At 36.4% G+C, this 20649-nt stretch overlaps 1 protein-coding gene across 1 annotated transcript in view; it reads left to right on the forward strand.

The window, feature by feature from the left end:
- The window catches only part of csmd3b (CUB and Sushi multiple domains 3b), a gene marked incomplete in the record, with an annotated part of 423353 nt that overhangs the window by 285480 nt on the left and 117224 nt on the right, over positions 1–20649 (forward strand). Inside the window, 2 exon segments of the mRNA XM_024295326.2 lie at positions 4171–4274; positions 5124–5236. Coding sequence (XP_024151094.1) covers positions 4171–4274; positions 5124–5236 — 217 coding nt within the window.

Raw genomic sequence — 20649 nt, forward strand, 5'->3', positions numbered from 1 at the left:
ATATATATATATATATATATATATATATATATATTAAAAAATGTGTATTACAGTATGAATGTGTAGTTCATGTATGCTCAAGGGGAAATTTAGTGAAGTTATTAATTTAATAGACTTGAGTTCATGTTTAAAGTCCAAATTTATATAACAATGAGTTCATGTGGGATTTCCTTTAAGATCTTGTTGAAATTAACTTTATTGCTCTGATTAATGAGTGAGCAACACATTTAAAGACAAAAATGTTGTAGTAATAGACTAATTGTATTTAGAAGTATGTTGACATTAAGTTACTCTGGAAATGATCTATCCAGGTATAAACTATGGAAAAAAACAGAGTCTCAGAGTCTTGATTTCCTTCACTTTGCTTGAGAGTTCTCCCAGTTTTATTCTGACTTAAGACTGTTATTTCTGACTCCTACAACCAACTAGCTATTATCAGTCCTTTCTAATAAGATATTCTCATATTTGCACATGTATTCATTTATAGATTTTTTTTATGTCTCTTTTTCATTTTTCCTCCCACAGTTCTGTTGGTCTTAATGATTTTATGCTGTCAAAGCTATATATATATATATATATATATATATATTCTTGTGCATTTATGTCATCAGAGTAGAAACAACTATTGATAACAAACCAAAGAATACTAACAAGAAATCAAAACGAAATACATCTAAAGCAACAACTACATTTTAGAAATAAAAAATCTTTCTTTTTGTGTTTCTTGGTTTATTGTAACATGAAAAATTGGAACTGAGATGTTAAAAAAAGAGCAAAAGATACATGGTGTGTATGCTTACGAAACATTTCAATTTTTTTAAGACCCAGAGTACTTCACAGCCACATTCACCCATCACACACACATAGCTGCAATACCGGGCCACCGAGAGCAAAGTTCATTGGGGTTCAATGTCTTGCTCAAAGATACATTGACAAATAGGGTCAGAGGTTGAACAATCTGTGCAGAGCATACTGCTCCACAGTGGTGAAGGGAACTTTTTCTACAGAAAAAGTGTCTCAAGGATATATGTGTATATTTGTTCTGATAAACATACAGTACATCAAATCTGCAATCATTGTTAAAGTCCTCCTCTGATGGAAATCATGTTTTTTTTAGGTTTTAACATGTATATGTGACATTTTTCTTATGAAAGAGAACAAATGTAATAAGAAATCATTTCATTTTTGCATTTCTGAGTATTTTTCCTTTTAATTATCCAGGTTTAAAGTTTAATTTGATATAATTTGACACCTACTGACAAAGCACAACTCGCCTCTGATTATTTTACTCAAATGCAAAAGATTTCCCCGTACAACTCCTGTTTTTGCTTCAAATCACATCAAATGATTGCAACTTTTATTGTTGACATTTCAGGAACTCCAGCATCTGTTGGTTATTTTGGGATTACAAAGAAACAAGTGCTGTCAAATTGTCAGGATTTTGACAAAACAGGTGGTATCAGTTCTCATGGCATTCCTACTCACCACAGGATTTTTTTGTACGCTAAAAAAAAAAAAAAAAGATCGACACTTTTTTTGTTTGTTTTTTGTACTTCAAATGCTCCGGTGACTGTCAGCAGCTTTGAAACAGTGCCACAGCTCCTTTTATCAGTATTAGTAAATATGAACTAAAGCACGGGAGTCTGGAAAGATTTTCAGTGATGCAAAAAAAACTAAGAAAGGCGAATGGATTCCTAACAAAAACCACAGACGTAGCATTGCACAATTCTTCACAAGGGTTTTTTTCTGCTCCAGCCCATAAAACATTTATTTAGATGCCTGTATTTGACAGGGCTTCAAGGTTTGTCTAAAACTTCTGTTTACTGAAGTGAGAGCCAGCATCTTGACAAAAAAAAAAAAATAGACTGTAATAAATTAGAAAGTAACTTCCAAGCTAAAATGAGCCTATGGGTTTTGTAATAGGTTTCATTCATTTTGATTAATTAAAAAAAGCAATATTTTAACTAGATTTACACTTGCATTATCTGCAATAATGCAAGTGTAAATCCTGTAAGTCAAAGTTAAAGCGTCATGTTGTCATGTTATCATGACAACTTGTCGCTTTCTGTGAAAAAGCTATCTAAACCAAAAAAATAGTAATAATAAAGAACTAAAAATTAAGTAATTTTTTATTTGTTTTGTCAAGGTCTATTGTATAAGTGGGATAATGCCCTTCAATGTGTGCATTATCAGAAATTAATGCACACATAAAAACCTTGGTATCTATACTCCCATCCTTAGCTAAAAGCTGCTTTTCTCCCCTTCAGAATCCACTGGAATCAGTTTAATAGCGTAAACGGTGGAAGAGTTACAGTAGTTGAAAGAATGTCAACATTGGGGCATAAGCTAATAAGGATTATATCATAATATTTTCATCTTATTTTTATTTTCAGATGTGTCTGTTCACATGCATCAACACGAAAAGTGAAGTAAAACCTATTTCTGACTTTCTTAGCAGCTGCAATAGATTATTTATATCTTCATAGGTTCAGAGAAGAGTTTGGGAAGGTAAAAGGTTTAAATTTGTTTCAAGTTAGTTTAAGTATTGGCTATAAAATAAAATACGGTGATATGGATTTGCATAATGCATATGTGGTCCAGCAGCTATTTGTGTGAATATGTGAAAATTTCTCATTAGGAGAGCAAAAGGAAAGAGGGGAGGGGGTCTGAGCAAGGATTTAATATTCCCCCGAGGATCAAGTCAAAATTTAAGTCTGAAATATTCCGGTACTTTCCGAGCATCAAAGTTGTTCTCATTATTACCCTCCGTTCCTCTTTCCTCGCCTCTTCCAATATGCCTCCGTCTTCTTCCCTCTCTCTCAATCAATCCTCCCCCCATTCTATCTTTTCCTTTGCCAAATGTATTTCTCTCTGGTCATGGATGAATCAGATAGTCTGGTTTAATAATTCCTCATCAGATTTTTTAAACTACTTGCTCATCTACGGAGCTTCAAGGGCCGAGCATAGGTGTAGCTTGTCTTTTCCTCCTGTTTGATCCATGAGAAAATCTGATTTTTTTAATCTTTTTTTTTGTATGTTTGGAGTAATTCAGTCTATTGTTTTTGTGGTCAAGATTTATTAGTTTTTTTTTAAATCTTTGATGACAGATACACGCATGATTAAAAAAAAGTAGACGATAAATTGTTTCAAAAATACAAAAAAAATAAAAAATAAAGATTTTTTTCAAAATAAAAGTCAGCATTACTCATCTCATCTTTTGATCTATTTTCAAACTGTCCTCAAGGGTCTTTTAATTATGACCATGCCACTCTTAGCCCAAATAAATGAACCTGTGTCATTTTCTAGAACGTATTTTTAGTAGGAGTTCATTAGAAATCCACCTGTGAGATGTTGGCGGGTGTGTAGGCACGGAAGTAAGCCTGCACCCATTTCCCATAATCTCTTCACTAGAACTGTCTCCCACTGGCTTACAGCCCCTCACAGCTCCAACCTAGCATTACAATATCAGACCTATCCAGCCGTATAGTTTTGAACCAGATGCCAACTCAAACTAGGAAAACTTGGAGGTACACGGATCTAGTCGACCACAAGTGGATGCATTGGAATGATGCGGGGCAGGGACGTTTGTTGCTTCTACGCCACAAATATGCTCTTTTTCTGGCAGCATTGCTTTCATTTGCTCCTGATTCATAGTGTTTTGAATAAAAAAATATGAAAAAAATGCAAATAAGTTTTGTTTTCTTTATATATACCCTCGTCTTTTTTCTTTATATGCCCCCTTAACATATTCTGAAATTTTTAATATATGTATTTTTATCAGATGGTGCTTTCAGTGATTGTCTTATAATTATATTTTGATTGTATACTATTTTTATTGATTTGTTGTTTTCAGTTTTTGATGTTGACAATTTTAACTTCTGTCCAGATAAAAAATAGCCACTGGGCTAATTCTGGCTTATTGCATGCAATGCTTTTAACATGCACGGTCCCTGAGAAATAAAAATTGAATTGAACATATGTCCTCCATCAGGAGAAATATGCCATTTTGTTGAAAACACGTTTTGTCTTGAGTAAATAACATTTAAAATACAATGTATCCATGTACAGGTAGAACGTTTTGCATCATGTAATGTTGCTCTACAACTTAAAGCTATTTTTAATGACTTCTTCCAAAATTCAACCAATAATGTTTGGGATTTGTGTTTGTAGGTGATTCAGATCAACTTTGAAGAGTTTGACCTGGAAATAGCCTATGACACTTTAACTATTGGAGACGGGGGAGAAGTGGGAGATCCTACTACAATCTTACAAGTGTAAGTATGTCAGTTTTTCTTTTCATTTGCCAACCAGACGTCTAAATTGCACACAACAGCAGTCTAACTCAAGTACAGCAGCAGAATTTGCACACATGACAAAATGCTCGATGTGTTTTCCTTCATGTTTCTTTTCTAAATGAAGAAGGGTGTGTTTTCACCACAAAAAAAGGCGATCAGTGATATGAAGCAGATTGTAAGCTTCAACATTCAATGCACAACCAGATTGACCAGCTGTTCTTTTAAGCAGCAGTGATAGTGTCAGTCTGTTAAACTCTTCACGCCAAATTTAACATGTTCAATGTCAAAGCCATCTGAGCAACAGATAATACTGTTTTGTTTTCTTCCTCATTGTGCACACTTAGCCTGATTGGAACGGTATGGTGAGGTAGCCGGTTTGTGCGGTGGCGCAGTGGTTAGTGCTTCATAGGTTAATTGGTGACTGTAAATTCCCCCAAGGTGTGAATGGGAGTCTGAAACAGACTGGCTACCTGTTCAGAGTGTACCCAGCTTTTGTCCTACGTTAGCTGGGATAGGCTCCAGCAACCCAGTGACCTCAAAAGAGATCCAGCAGATTCTGAAGATGGATGGATGATAAGGCAGCCATGGCGACTTAAGTGGTAAACCTTAGCACAAAGGAGCAAAAACTAAGAGTGAACCGTGTGTGTTTTGTTAGAATTTTTTGTTTTTTGTATAAAAATAGTTTTTTTTTCCAATTCATTTTTACCCAACAAATGTTTCCATTTTGGCAAAGACTGTGAATTTGATTACAGTTATCATTGCTTAGTCAAATCATATGGTCTCCATCCTTTGAAATGATTGTAAGAGTTCTGCATTTCTGTTCCTCAGCCTGTCGGGTAGCTTTGTGCCTGACCTGATCGTGAGCATGACCCACCAGATGTGGCTGCATCTTCAATCCGATGAGAGTGTTGGATCTATAGGATTTAAAATCAACTATAAAGGTGAGTGAGGAGCATCACGTTGGGATTAAAAAACAAAATAGATAAAATGACGGTGGGCATGACCTGGAAAATGTCTTTTGTGTCGAGTAAATTGATGTTGAACTTCTCGGTGAACCCTGAAAATATGTAAAAACAAAGCAGAAATGTCCAGGAGGTATTTTCTCCATCAGGGAAATGATCCAGTGAGGGGTGAGCTTTTTCTGATCAGAATGCTGAAATAGCATGTTAGCTTGGTCTGTTGATTCTCTGGATTGTTTAAAAAAATATGCTTGCAAATCAAAATGCAAGATTGCACAAAAAAATGACGATAAAGGTGAAATGTATTTTTCCTAAATGTTGATTTTTCATCTCCATGCAAAGTTTAGCATTAATAGTTGATCATTTTTACTTATAAATTTAGCTCATTTAGTACAGTGGGAAGCTCTGCTGAACAAAGTATCTTTGTGTGTCTCATTAAGGCGACGTTTCTGGTGGAAATATTGTCATAATGAGATCACAGTTCATACAGTCCTAACACTGTTATGACCACTGTTTTGTCCTCTGGAGAGCCCAGTCCCAGTCCGATCATCTTTTGATCTTTTGTAAAAACATTCCCAGTGGTCTTTTAATTATGACTACGCCATTTTTAGCCCAAATCAAAAAACTTGTGTCACTTTCCAGGACATAGTTGCTGCAGAACAGCAGGAGTTCATCAGAAATTTGGCTCTGAGTTGTGGACAGGACTGTTAGGGCAGAGTAAGCCTGCCCCTACTTACCATGATCCATCCTGCTAGCTTACTGGATGGAGTGGAGCAGGACACTTATGGCGTGCTGATTGTAGCTTCTCCATCACAGCTACATGCTTTTTCCAACTGCTTTTTTTTCTGCCACTGATACACAATGATTTGAACAAAGAATGAATTATAAGTCCACTTAAAGCTTAACTTTAGTTATATATTGTGCTTCATCGTTAAAATATGCCACAAGAAAATGTTAAAAACACCTAAAACAGTGAGAGTAAAAATGCTGGGATTGTAAATATGATGTCAATCATTTTACAACCACTTATGACTACTTCTGATTTTCATGACAAACATCAAATAAGTATTTCCTGCACTTATAACTACTAAAAAAACTTTTTCTTCAAAAAGTGACTGTGCACCTTATAAGAGAGACAGAGACAAATATATTTAATCAATTCTGGTTGTGTTTACTGATGTAGAAGTAGTTTTGAGACACAGAGAACTCCGTCAAATGTCTGTCTGTTGTTTTTAAGACTTGCTAACACATTATGCTGTGAATAGGCTAATGCGGCTAGCATGTAGTACTGTTGATAGGGAGTTAGTGTAGTCAGTAATGTCTGTTTTAGCTATATCAGTCTGTTTTTTTTTTCTTATTGCTTTGATATTTTGTGAATACGCTAACATAGCGGTGTTGAAGAGTTTGTTTTTTGCGTTACAAAGTAGGGAGTTAGCATAGTCACAGTAAATTTTGTTTTAGCAATATCAGTCTGCTTTTTTTTTTTACATGTTGCAGACAGGATTGTGAGTTACAGGTATTATTAATATGCTAACACGGCTAGCATGTAACAGTATTGGATGGTTTTTTTCACGTTAACTAACAAGGTTGGAGTTAGCATAGACATATGTTTTAGCGATATCCGTCTGTTTTGTTATGTGTTACACATTTGGATGTTTTGTGAATACGCTAATGCGGTAAACACGTAACAGTATTGGACTGTTTTTTTTTAATGTTTTACTAACAAGGCCAGATCTTAGCGTAGTTACAGTAATGTTTATTTCAGCGATATCATTCTATTTTTTTACATGTTGCTTGCAAATTTTTGTTTTTTTGTGTATATCCTAATGTGGCTAACATTGCGGTGTTGAAGTGTTTTTTTTTTTTTTTTTTTTTTTTTAACGTATTACAAACAAGGCAGGGAGTTAGCGTAGTCACAGTGATGCTTCTTTTAGCAATATCAGTTTGTTTTTTTACATGGTGCAGACAGGATTGTGAGTTACAGGTATTGTTAATATGCTAACACGCTAGCATATAACAGTATTGGACGTGTTTTTTTGACATTTACTAATAAGGTAGGAGTTAGCGTAGTCTCAGTAGCGTTTGTTTTAGCGATATCAGTCCTTTTTGTTACATGTTACACATGTTTATGTTTTGTTAATACGCTAATGCAGCTAACATGTAGAGAAACTGTTTCTAACACGTTTCTTGCTAACATAGCTAATGGTTTGTGGTATCTGTTTTTTTTCTGTTATTAACTAAATTGGGAGTCAGCATAGTTACAGTAACATTTGTTTATGCGTTATCAGTCTTATTATTATTTTTTTTTTACTTGTTTCATACAAGGTTGGGAGTTACAGAGATTATGAATAGCTAACATGCAGCGATATTGGACTGTTCTATTTTTTACGTGTTACAAATAAGGTTTGGAGTCAGCATACTTACATTAACTTTTAGGGGAATTAGTATGTTTTTACGTTTTGTAAAAAAGGTTGGGAGGTACAGATATTGTGAATTTGATATGCTAATATGGCTAATGTCTAGCATGTTAAAAACAAGCGCAGGAATAACTATAAACACAGTAAATGAAGACTGACTGATAGATTCATCTGTGACTCTCGTCTCGCTTCATATGACATAAGTTTAAAAATAGACCATTTATTGATGGTGGGCCCTATATAAAAATACAGTACTCAAAAATATTCAACATGTCATAAAACATTAAATCACAGACAACACTCATGCAGGGCTCCATAACATTTGATCATAAAGATAATCCTCCTCTCCTTAACAAATTGATTGCACACATCTGCGTGATTTCTCAACCTATCTATAAAACGCTTTGAATCCAACACGTATTTAAAGAGAATAAAAGGTTTATCTATGTGTTTAATTGATTTCTCAGTAGCTGTTTCATTTAGTGCAGTTTAATTGAAAGTGATCTTTGAAACTTGTAGTCGCCCACACCGCATCAGCGCACAGCAGGCAGCCGGTTGAGAGTCAAAGATGTTTTCATATTAAGCATAGAAAGTATTGAGTCTGGTAGCTAATGGAGCAAAAGTGCTGATTAGATTTCTCTTAGACCCCTGCTGTTTCTACCTTTGGATTGTTTTGAGAGAATTTTTGATGAGGAGTTACAGATATGCTCACACACAGAAAAAAATGAGTAGTGAAAAGTGAGAAAAAAACTGAAGTGTAGGGTTGAATTCTGACAGACTGCAGGTCTGCAGGCAGCCTGTAACTGAATGCAGTTACAGGCTGCCTCAGCAGACTTGGATATGATCCTGGAGTCAGTTAAAGACCTTCATGTGGTGGATCTGACAGGTCTGATTGGTATACTGACAGGGAGTCAGACATGTACTAAATGATTTAGGCACTAAGTGCTTTATGGAATTTTACAAGGATGGAACTGAATCTTAAGCTTTGGGGCAAGTTTCTTCTTCGTAATGTTAATTCCTTCCCTTATGGGAGCTCTCTGCTTTTTTTTTTTTTTGCTTTTTTTTGAGAGTTTATAGATGTGAAACCCACAAAATCATGTCTGACATATTTAATGTTCTTATGGAGTTGACCTGTGACCTACAGGAGTGGATTAAGTTTACAGTCAGTGTGCTTTACATGTTCTTAAAATGTTTAAAAAAAAAATCAAAATGGTATCTACCAACACCGGACTTGGTAGAGATAATCTAGATAAGATTTGACATTTTTATTGGCTTCAGGCAAGCAAAAAAAAAAAAAAAAATCGAAATAACATTGTTGCCATGGCGTTTCTCCTTCACGGTGGTGGCCAATTTGACTCAACAGGTCATGTGGGGCCCTTTAGAGAGTTGCGGGGCACAACACAGAGAAGCATGTCAAAGCAGATTGCAGCATTGCTCAGTAAGGTACCGCAAAGCTCAAGATATGGGACCAGAGTGGGATTAGGGCTTTGGCGGAGCAGAGCTTTGGTGGGCGTGGTGGGTGGTAGGGAATGGTGAACAATCCCTCTCAAGCTTTGATTTATTTTTTTTTTTCTGTCCGATATACTTTGGTGGTCTGAAAGGCTGTCAGAACAAGAGAAACTAATTTGTCGTCCTTGAAATACTCTACCTGTCAAAAAGGAACAAGCCCTAAGAATAAACACCTTTTTTCTTTTCTTCTTTTGGTTCTACTTTTCCTAAAACTAACATACCGTGAAAAGTTCTCGCACTCGTCAGTAGCAGATAAATGTGTTTGTCCCAGAGTTGCTGGCTCCATCACCCTCAAGATTTAATGTTGAGGTGGGTGATTGTGTGGAATGCACGTGAATGTGTTTGTAGGAAAGCGGTTATAAAAAAAACATTATTATTAAATACATCAACTTAAAGTCAAGTTTTTACCTCCTTTTTTTCTTAAAGTGGATTTGTTTCAGAAAGCTTCTCCATCAGAGCTCCGACGAAGCTCCACCAACAAGTCACTCACCTCTCCTCTCATTTGTGCTCTCTTCTCTCTCAGTGTCACTTCTCTCCTCTCTTTGTGTCTGAGTCTCATTTTTCCTCATTACACATTTGTTTCTTCCCCGTTCTGTCGCTCCCTTCTGTCTGAAATCATAACATTTTCTCACAGTTGCTCTCTAATGCACTTTTGTTTGGCTCCATTTTTTCAGTTTTTTTTTCTCTCTCAGTGCAATTTGTGTCAGACATTCTTTTCCCCACTGTGTCAAATGGCATGCACTGCTTTTTTCTTTACCTCTTTTGAACTTTTTTCTCCCTTTCTGTCTATCTGTGCGCTTTCCTCAGTCCCTGTCTCACTCTGAGTTCCTCTCTTTCGGTTGTCACCATTCATCTATTATTAAAGACAAGGTCACCAACCTGGCAGCACTTTGATTCCTCTCCTGTTGCAAAGCATACAAATCATACACTTCCTTTAGGCCCTGTGGCTTTGTGGGAGAGGGTCTGTGAGGATCGGGCTTGCTTCCCACGGATCCCATCACGGCCTGGCAGCCTGGTATCTGGGGAGTTTTTGAGGCCGGATGAACACCACGGGCTCTGTGTCGTCTTCGTCAAGTCCTACTTAAGATGTATTTTTACTTGTGTGGTGTTAAAGCCGCCAGATACTGTGTCTGTGTTGATAGTTCTGACCATGGAGATCATTTTTGGCACCCTAGCTGTCTAACAATTATATATCATTCAATGAAAAACTTTCTCCTCCAAGCAAATCGTTTCAAATTTCTCACTGAAAGTTCCTCAATTCCTTATTTTTTAGAAAAGTTTATCAACTTAATTACATTCTTTTTACCACCCTCTTCTCACTCTCTTAGTAAAACTTACAATTTATTCCTGTCTCATGCATAAATTCAGTTGATGCCTTTCATAAAAAACGACCTATTCTGCTTTAGCTGGCCAGTTGATTGGTAAAAAAAAAAAAAAAATCCAAGTGTAAGACAGCTGCTCATTCTTTGAGATGTGCCAACGCAGCCTCCAAGCAGACATTATGCAAATGGAATTCATGTTAATGTTGTTAATTAAAAGAAGGAAAGACGAAAATTTGGGATCCGCAGGATAGACATTTTCTGCGAGAGAGAAGGCCTGCATGTATCGTTGTTGGAGATGATTGCTATGTTATTTATAAAAAATCAAGTTGACACAGAAAGACGGTGAAAAGCATTATCTATCTTTACTATTTCTCTATACTCTCCTAAGTCTGGTCCGGGTCACAGAAGAGCTGCAGAAAGTTTGGCTAGCTAGGGCTAATATTCGATGGAGATTAGTATTATATATGGATATAACTAAATAACATTTTATATAAATTTCAAAATAAAGAAGAGATTAACCTCTAAATTTCCATTTACTTTTAGTGTAGACATTTTTTTCCTTTCACATGCTACAAAAATGCTGAGTCAGCACCTGTAATATATATTACACTTGTTTATTTTAGAATTGTTTGAATTTTGTTTACTAAGTAAAAATGTCTCAAATGTGTACAGCACTTAGATTTCCTTTTTTGATTTTTTTTTTTTTTTTTGGATGAAATAAACCTCAAAGTGTAAAACCATATCAGCTTTTCTATTAGATTATAGGCAATCAAATAATGAAGAATCCACAATTAAAAGAGGTTTTGAAAAGATTTGGTCCCCAAACAGCACAGAAAGATATATAAGACTTAAAATATTTCCATTTTATTACTAATTTGATTCTAACCTTTTTTTTTTTCTTTTTGGAAAATAGACCCATTTCACGTGACGTCACACATCACCTGTCGTGTGCAGAGTAGCTTTCGGCGTATATGGTTTAGAACGGCAAAGCTGACGGCTGAACGCTGATTAAAGATATTCTACGTAAATAATAAAAGGTAACCTAACCAAGTGTAACCGAAGTTAGTACAATATTTATTGTATAAATGTAATATCTTGTTGTACTTGTTTTCTCCTCTTAGATCATTCACAGATCAGAGACAAATGTCAGTAGTCCTGTCTGTCTCACAGAGATATTAAAGGAATTGTGGATAATTTCTCTCTGACAACCCGCTTAAAGTTAGAAAAAAGTTACAAGTACTTAATTGAATGCTGCTTGTTTGATTAGGTAATTGGATTTTATTCTTATAATCTGTGCTAATGCTAATGCTAACGCTAGCAATAGCTTTTGCTATGAGACGTGAAGCTGCACATGATATTTTCTGACCAGTTGAAAGTTGCTGTGCTCACATAATCATTGTAAACAGAGCAGAAGTCAGACAATTCCATCGTGTCTGACATGAAAGTTAAACTTATTACTGTTGCAATGTTTTCTACTGCAGTCAGTGAGCTGCTTTTAGCTGAGCTGAGGTCCTAACATCGCTCCTCTTTGCTTTTGATCATAACTGTCTAATCTGTCAGAAAATAAAGGTAAAAAATTAACACATTAATTGAAACTGTTGTCAAAAATATGAAAGTGACTTTTTCCACATAATGTTATAAAATACGTGGGCCCAGAAATTTTTATTTATTTATTTTTTTACTTGGCCGCTCTTATTTTGAAATATGTGGCTTGATAGCTGTTCTTAACATTTTCATTGAACCAAACTATTCCTGTATTTACAATTATCCTCTAAAATATCATGTAGAACAACAAGTACATTTAACCTGGGAAGCGATTAAAATGCGCACGGGCAATGCAGCGATGTGTGTCTTTGCCGAAGGTATGAAATGTGGCCAACATGAATTTCTATCAGCTTTTGTGCTCGATCGCACTTCAAATACGTGCAAATAACATTAACCAAAATAGAAGCCGTTAAAATATTTTTGCTCAAATGAAAAGTCGATATTTTCTCTCTAAGATTGAAGGCATATTCAAATTTTTATTTAAATTTGTGAATGATCTAAGAGAGGAAGTGATAAAACAGTTTGGCAGGACATTAATTAAATAAATATTGTAAATTTTTCTTTTGAAATTGGTAAGGTTACCTTTTATTATTTATGTAAAATTGTGTCAAACAGCGTGCAGCTGTCAGCTTTACCGTTCTAAATCCAAACACCGGAAGTAACGATTTGCTTTTTTGGCCCTGTCGCCATTTTGTCTGACGTCACTATGAAAAGGGTTTATTACTGGATTATCTACACTGTATCAGTCTTAACTCACTTCTTTTTTACATGTTAAGTCATTCACCTCGGACACTTGTCTTCATACATCTGCTATTCCAGCCTGAAACGTTATTGCCCCATTGAAAACCCCGAGCTAGCTAAGTTGCTAAAAACAAACAAGGGTCTTTAGGAAGTTCTTGGCTCAGAAAAGAGCCAGTGAGAAGAAGGATGAAGAGCGAATGACATTAAAGAAAATGAAAGCTGCATTAAAGAAGCTTATTTATTCAAAACAAGGGACATGAAAAGATGTATTGTGGACAGTTATAGTATTCTTTACTAATTTACGCCTGTAGTTTCCACTAATGGCGCAAAATAATTTGATTAACAGAAAAATATTAGGAGCATTATTGGAAAATGCTATTGGGACAATTGTTCCTCACCAAGCTTGGTCTAAGTAATGTGTGTGTTCACTCTAATGTTACACCGCAAATGAAGTTGAAAACAAATAACATTACTATTTTATTTTCATCCTCTGAAAAATATGTACAGTTTTAAACTCTCCTTTTACACTAGATTTAATTTAGGACCATATATACATAAATAGAAACCATAAAATGGACAGATAGAACCTGCTGGACACCAACTTCAGCTTCGTACAGGCTGATCCGTGAGAACATTATCTGAAATTAAATCAGTCCGTGACCCAAAAAAAGGTTGGAGACCGCAGGTGTAGCGCATGGAAAGCAGCTTCTTCACCTTCTCCCCTGCTTCTCTTTGTGATGAGTGATGTGATCCATGGAGGCCATCAACCAGTCATCAGCGCAGCATCGTACTTCGGAGAGTACCACCACAACAGAGCGGGGATTTTAGCAAACCACCACCGTTTTCTATAATTTAAAAGCAACAGCTGTCAGTTGGAGTGATGCATGAATCCGCTCTCAGCACAGAGAAAAGCCTTCTGCTTCACTTTGGAGTACGAGCCGATTCCTCCCACTTGAAACAGACGCAGGTGCTCATTTGCCCTCACTCACCTTCTACTCAGTGAAGCATTGTTTTGACAAGGGATGAGGCCATTAAAGACACCTCAGACTGATTGGACTGGCAGGGAGACAGCAGTGTGTGATGAGTCTTGTGAGATACTGGATGTGAGGTCTGTGTAACAAGGCATAAAAGACATTGGTCAAGACTGGAGTGTCTTTATATATGAAGCAAGAGCGTTTGATTTGTAAAGTAGACCCAACAGCAGCAGCAGCAGCAGCAGCAGAAATGTGGCAGGATCTATATTAATGCAAAATTCTGCCTGGAAACTGGCAATTATTCAGATTTAAGTGCTTTTTTTGATGGCTTTATTAAATGAAGCATACCACCTAAAAGGCCACTATTTGCTAGCCTAATTGAAATGCGTACAGGATGAATGGTAATTTTGCGAATATGTTTCCCGCGATGACTCATTCGCTCAAATCCCGGCATTTTTAAGTGGATCATTTCAACATTATCCCATCAGCGTGTGTTTGCAGCACTGCTGCAAACAACAGTTGACAAAGCACAGCATGGACATCAAGAGCCCGTGTCACAGCTGACTGATCAAGGGACAAAATGTTATTCGTAAGACCCTCGCGATAAATATTTTATTTTTGCTACATGTTGCATGGCTAATCTCTTTAATGTTCTGGTGATCCTTAATAACTCTGCAATCAAGGCTAATGTTTGAACCACTTGATACTGCAGCCACTCGCAGAAAAAGGTCAAATAAAGTTGTAATCATAGATTTTAAATTCATCCCTGCTAGCGCGGACATCTTTTTTTCCTTTTATGCCGTTGTGCTCTCGCCTGCTATCTGCTCATCTCATCCCAGCAGGATCTCATCACTGAGTTATAATGTCAGCCTTTACTTTTGAAATTGTGTTTTAGATTTTTCATCTGCTTTTTATGGTTTTTTCTATATGATATGATTTTATTGAAGGGAAAGATGTCAAGGTGGATTTTTACTGCACTGCTGACCCCTAGTTCTGTGGAGCCCTATTGTGTGTCTGAGAGTGTGTGTGTGGAGAAAAAAGAGAACTCTATGTAGAAGCCATAGACAGTACAGAGAGAGAACTGGACAGAGTATCCAATCCATCCATATATCTGCAGAACCTGCCTAATCCCTTTAAGGCAAGGGTCCCCAAACTACGACCCGCCCGGCCCACCTCCACATTTGGCTTGGCCCTCCACACACTATCAAAAAACAATTAACCTTTTATTTTTGTTATTTTTCTTCCGCACATTTTTTGGATGTCCATAGCGCTTTCATCTATTTAGCTCATTCAGCTATTAAAATATTCAGCTCTCTTTATGCTAGCTTTGTTGCATTTACTAAGGATTTTTAGGCTATTTTGGGGTTTAGCGAATATTTTAGCTACATGCTAGCTGTTTTGGCTAATTTAGGCTTTTTTCAGTTTTTTAGGCTAACCTGGAGTTTAGCAAATATTTTAGACTTATGCTAGTTGTTTTGACTAAATTAGACATTTTAACAGCTGTTTTTGGCTATTTTTGGCTTTTTTCCCCCAGTTTTTTAAGGCTATTTTGGAGTTTAGCTAATATTTCAGCTACATGCTAGCTGTTTTGGCTACTTTAGATTTTTTTTTTCTTTTTTTTTAGGTTAATTTGGCATTTTGCTAATATTTTAGCTAGCTATCAGCTTCAGCGTTTTCAGCTGGTAGCTTCAGCGTTTTTAATGATCAATTTCAGCAACTGCAGCTATCAGAACTAGCATCTTCAGTTCAGCTCACAGCATTCACACTATCATTGCAGGTAATGCTATATATCTAGTTTTAAAAACGTTTTCTTCAATGAAGATTACAGAAATGAATTATTTAAATGTTCGCTATTTTAAGGTCGCTAGCACTGGGCATGACTTCTTTAATTAAACAGAATTAGGACAAACAGCTGAGGAACAATGATATAAATCCACAAAATATTCAATCAGGACATAACCAGAGCTGTAGTTCAGTCGTGTGTTTTAGTAGTCTTACTTGATGGATGCTTAACCAAAACTGCTTGCTTTCACATGGGCATCCACACATGCTCCAAGAACAGCTTTTGATGGGCAGGACTCACAAAACCACAACATTGGAGACAGAATGTTGCATTTTTGCTAACGAGACACTGAATAAATTGTACATTTATTAGAAAAAAACATCAAAGATTTAACTTTAGTTGTAAAAATCCAATAACATTTCATACATTCTGGATTTTCTGTTAAATTCCAGCTACTTATGGCAGAAAATATCATTTACCTCACAGTGTTTTTCTTTATCATTATTTACAGGATGCTGTTTACTTTGGTAATGAATCATTTGAAATGCTCATTCAGAAGGAGTACCAGATGGTTTAGAGCCCATTACCTTCTTGTGTTTACTTGAAGCAAAAAAGCCAACTTTATAAACCTTTTTTAAGTGGCAACTTGACAGTCTTGTTTGATGATTTTCCCTCTTGTTTTGACACTAGTGCTGATGTGCAGTTTTTGATTTATTTTATTTGTAAGGGTACAAATAACCAGTTTTACTTTACAAAAATATTTCTGCAATAATTATTCTATTGTTGCTAGAATAATTGTCTGAAAGATAGCAGGTAAATTAAATCAGAATCTCACAAAGGGACTTTTCACATGTCGATTTGTTGGCCAGAAAGGACAGGTTTCTCTTCGCCTCATGCTTTGTTCTGATTGAGAGGCTACAATTTGATATATTTCAACAAGCAGGTATTGCTGTTCCACAGTGTTGTTTGTAATGTGTGACCAGAAGGTGAGGGTTTGTTTTTGGTAATTGCCACTTTTGTGACATTTTCAGTGTTTGGAAGCAAAATCTCTTCAAGTTAGTAGTAGTGTTGTTGGTTTCTGTTAGTGTTGGAGTATTTTTTTGCCCTTCAGATGGCCTTTAATTATATGGTGACACATAAGGGTATTATTGAAAATTTGATCTTAATCCCAAACATGGTTTTAACCATTGACTGTATATGAGAACTGGATCCCCTTCCTCTGGCGTTCCAAACAGGAAGTACTCACATGTTCCAAAAAACCAAAATCCTGTTGACTTCTATTGAGAAATGCCTCTGATACATTAAAATATTATATTGATATAATTTTTTTGCTTTATTTAAAGTTTTTTAAGTTCATAGACAGTATATAGAGAGAACTGGACCAATTACCCCCTCCCCAAAATAGGAAGTATCTGCTGGTTCCAGAAAGCCAAAATCCCATAGACTTCTATTGAAAAATAAACAGCTATGACTCTGTCATTCTATTTGTCAGAATAACCATTCTTGATCTCCTGTCTCTTTTTAACATTTTCTTGCTAAATCTATTTTTTTTCTCACCATATATTTTCGTTATTGCAATTTGTTTCCAGTTATTAACTGACCAATCAGATGCCTCGATGAACAAATGTGGTACTTGCTGGCCCCCAAGTCAAGCATTCAAAATGTCAAATTCTCCTGAGCCCAATTTCAAGTGGCAGGGGTGTGGCCTTCCAACAAGCTCACTCCTGATTAGTGAGAGTGGTTGCTATAGAAACGATGACTCAGATAAACAGGAACCTTTTACAGCTCACAGTTGACATTTGGCTCCAATATGGTGACATTCATTGCCACAAAATAAAATGAAATAAATGATTAGTGAATTTTGTTGAAGCCAGATGTAAGCAATTTTCTATGGGTGACATCACACTCACTCGGTCCAATTCTCTTATACAGTCAATTGTTTTAACAGAACCTCAACTATGTAATGCAGTTGTATCCTTGTTTTTTTTTTGTTTTGTTTTTTTTTTACCACAATTTAAATACTAAATTTTAAGTTGTCAGATTGACACTCTTAGATGTTGGAAACCAGTTTTCTAACCCATGCTATCAAAAACTACAGACGTTTTTTCAAGAAGTCATCCACACTGAAATTCAGAAGATATTCTGGGAGGATTCATTTTTTTGACTTATATTTTGTCCACAGGAGATGTGTCCAGATCAAAGTGAACACCCCAGTTGTGATCTGTTCTCCTCAAGTCTATTACACACTACGCTGGGAGTTACACCTCTGAAGTTGAAATGATGTTTTACACTTCACGTTCTAAGATACATTTTAATGAGGGCTGAAAATTGAAGTCTTTCCTGAACACATCTCCCATCAACGGTCGTTCAAGCCTCGTCATTGCCCCAGTTTTGAGTCGGAACAGAAGCAAGGAAAATGTCAGTGTTGTAAGCATATTAAATTAGATCATGCACAGACCATGCTCTCTGATGTCTACAGTGTGAACGAGTCCATTCGAGCAACTCTCCTTTAGTTCAAAGAAGCAGAGAACTACAATGTAATTAGAAAGGCTGCCGTTCTCATTTGATCCCAGAGTACAAATCGACTTTTCACTTAAATCCTCATCGTCTTTGGCTTTTGTGCCTACCGAGATTATTATTCGGCAAGGTTAAATGTGCCGCATGCATCTTAGCTTTGTTTTGGGCGCACTTGAGATTGAATGGCTGTAGTCTAGGAGATATTGAACGTTACCTTATGAAATGGTGTGCTCAGTTTTCCAGCACTATTAGCAATGCGGCCTTAAGATCCGTCTCTCAATAGTCACAAAAGAGTAGAAGCCAATGTGTGTTTTTTCTCGCTGTTTCATTATCCGTTCCAAAATCTATTACCATGCTCTCCAGGATCTGGAGTGGCGTGTGTATTCGCTGTGCCCTCACACTGGCATAAGCGTGTTGGTTGGCTTGTGTTGGTATTCCCATGGACAATGCGGTGCGATACGACATGATAGAATATCATAGAACTGAATAAAATGAGACTCCAATTCCAATCTGAATTTAAAATTGAAGCGGCCACATACACATACACTTTTTTCCCCCCACAAACACAAACACACAAACATCCTCTTTTAAGGAGCCTAATCCCCTTTGTGAATCCATCAGCCGTGTTGTTACGAATACAATAGGATTATTTCTGTGTGCGCGTGTTTGAGACGGAAGCTGTGTGCGTGGAGTTGTGTGTTCGTGTGTGTTAGAGAGTGGCAGGAAGTCATAGTGCCAGAATGTTCCTACGGAGCGCCTGTTTTTTTTTTTTCTTTTTTTTCCTCTAGAGCAATTTGTTCTCCCTTCTTTCGCTTTGTATTTGTGTGCCTATCTGTGTGTGTTCACATGCAGCTATGGGTGTGAGGGCACACTGTGATTGGTTGAGTCTGCGGATCTCATAAAGACGGTGTCATGATGGAAATTAATGCAATACATCACAAACGTGCACATAGGCATACGGACACACGCGGCACGCGGAATGCCGGGGAAACTTGCACATGCACGCAGAATACACACCGTCCCTCAGCTCTGGGCCACTTCGGTAAATAAGACTAAAAGCAGGAGTGGAGAGCTGGGGTATAAAGGGAGAGAAGAGCTTTGGCAATGAAAGTATATTTTCAGGATTCCTGCACAAAACACTTTTAACAGGACTGGAGTGACATGGTGGCATGTTTATGTGGAATCAAAGCAGAATTTGTGGAAGCTTAAAAAAGGAGAGCTGTTTTGAATACTCGGCTCGGACGAAATGATGAAGAAAAGTCTGTTTAAACTCAGAAGTTGAGGCTTTCAGGAAAATGTGCCTCACTCAGCGAAGATCAGTCCCTCCGAAGCTTCAAGACTTCAAATTATATGTTAAACTTTTACTCACCACATGTTAGTACAGTTTGACAACATCATAATGCTCCTTTGATAGCTGGTAATTGTATTTCACTAAAACAAGTCAAATAATAATCAGCTTCCTCGTAATAACTGTTGTTTCACTCTATAAAACAACAAAAAGGCTTAAAAACTGTTTGTCACTATGTTATCATTGATCTAAATTTAGTTGCTTTGTTGTTTTCATTTTCTACGGTGGCCCTGAAGTGCAAATCACATCAACAAATCAGTCAACACAAAAACATAGATCACAACGACAGTTAAAAAAAAAAAAAACAAATATTAGAAAAACAGCATAATATTATAAGAAGCAAATCAAAATTGGAAAAAAAGCAAATTTCACAATCCTGGCAAGGTTCAAAACAAGAAATTCTGCAAATGATGGGATTAGAAGTTTCACAAATTTACAATATTTATAATTTAAAAGCTGACAATATCAGTTTGCAGATTAAACTGTGAAGCTGAATAGTAATTGTATAAACGGCTTTATTTGGAATAGAAAGATGTGCTGTGGAGAATAGTTAATAGAGGATATAAAAAAAAAGATAAAATTGTTTTTGTGATGATAGAAAAATAAATCTTTAATTTTATTCACCTCTATGATTGCAGGATGTAAAATACCACACTCTCTAGAAAAAAAGGAGATCAGGACACAAAGATAATGACATTTTCAGATTCTCAAGTCCAGACTGTGACTGTGTTTGAAACTAGTGGCTGTCATGTCGATTTCACTTTTTTATGTGACGTGGGCTAGTTCAAATGTCAAATATAAAGTGGCTTCAGGTTTGAGGAGTGTTATATTGCCGTTCATACTTATTACCAGAACCTGTCTTGGCTGTCATTTGACCTCAGCAAGGCATTATTCATTCCAGTCCATCATTGGACTGCTCACAGACAGGCAGACATGCAGACTTCTGGGCTTCTGGTCAATTTCACATTACCGGTGAACCCAACAAGCATGGATCTGGATGGTTGGTGGGAGGACTCCAGAAATACCTAAGGAAACTGGAGCAGAAACAAGATGAATGTTGAAACAAGAAAAGTCTTGATTGGATGCAAACACACATCGACCATGATAAATAGTTCATAAATAAAACAAATAAGAATGTAATATATTTAGGGTTCCTCTCCGATCGTCTTTTGAAAGTGGTATTATGGTTATGACTTTTCTAGGGCATAATTTCTGCAGAGCGGCAATTGTTCATTAGAA

This window comes from Oryzias melastigma, linkage group LG11 (assembly GCF_002922805.2).
Source record: "Oryzias melastigma strain HK-1 linkage group LG11, ASM292280v2, whole genome shotgun sequence".
In the NCBI taxonomy this organism is placed as follows: domain Eukaryota; kingdom Metazoa; phylum Chordata; class Actinopteri; order Beloniformes; family Adrianichthyidae; genus Oryzias; species Oryzias melastigma.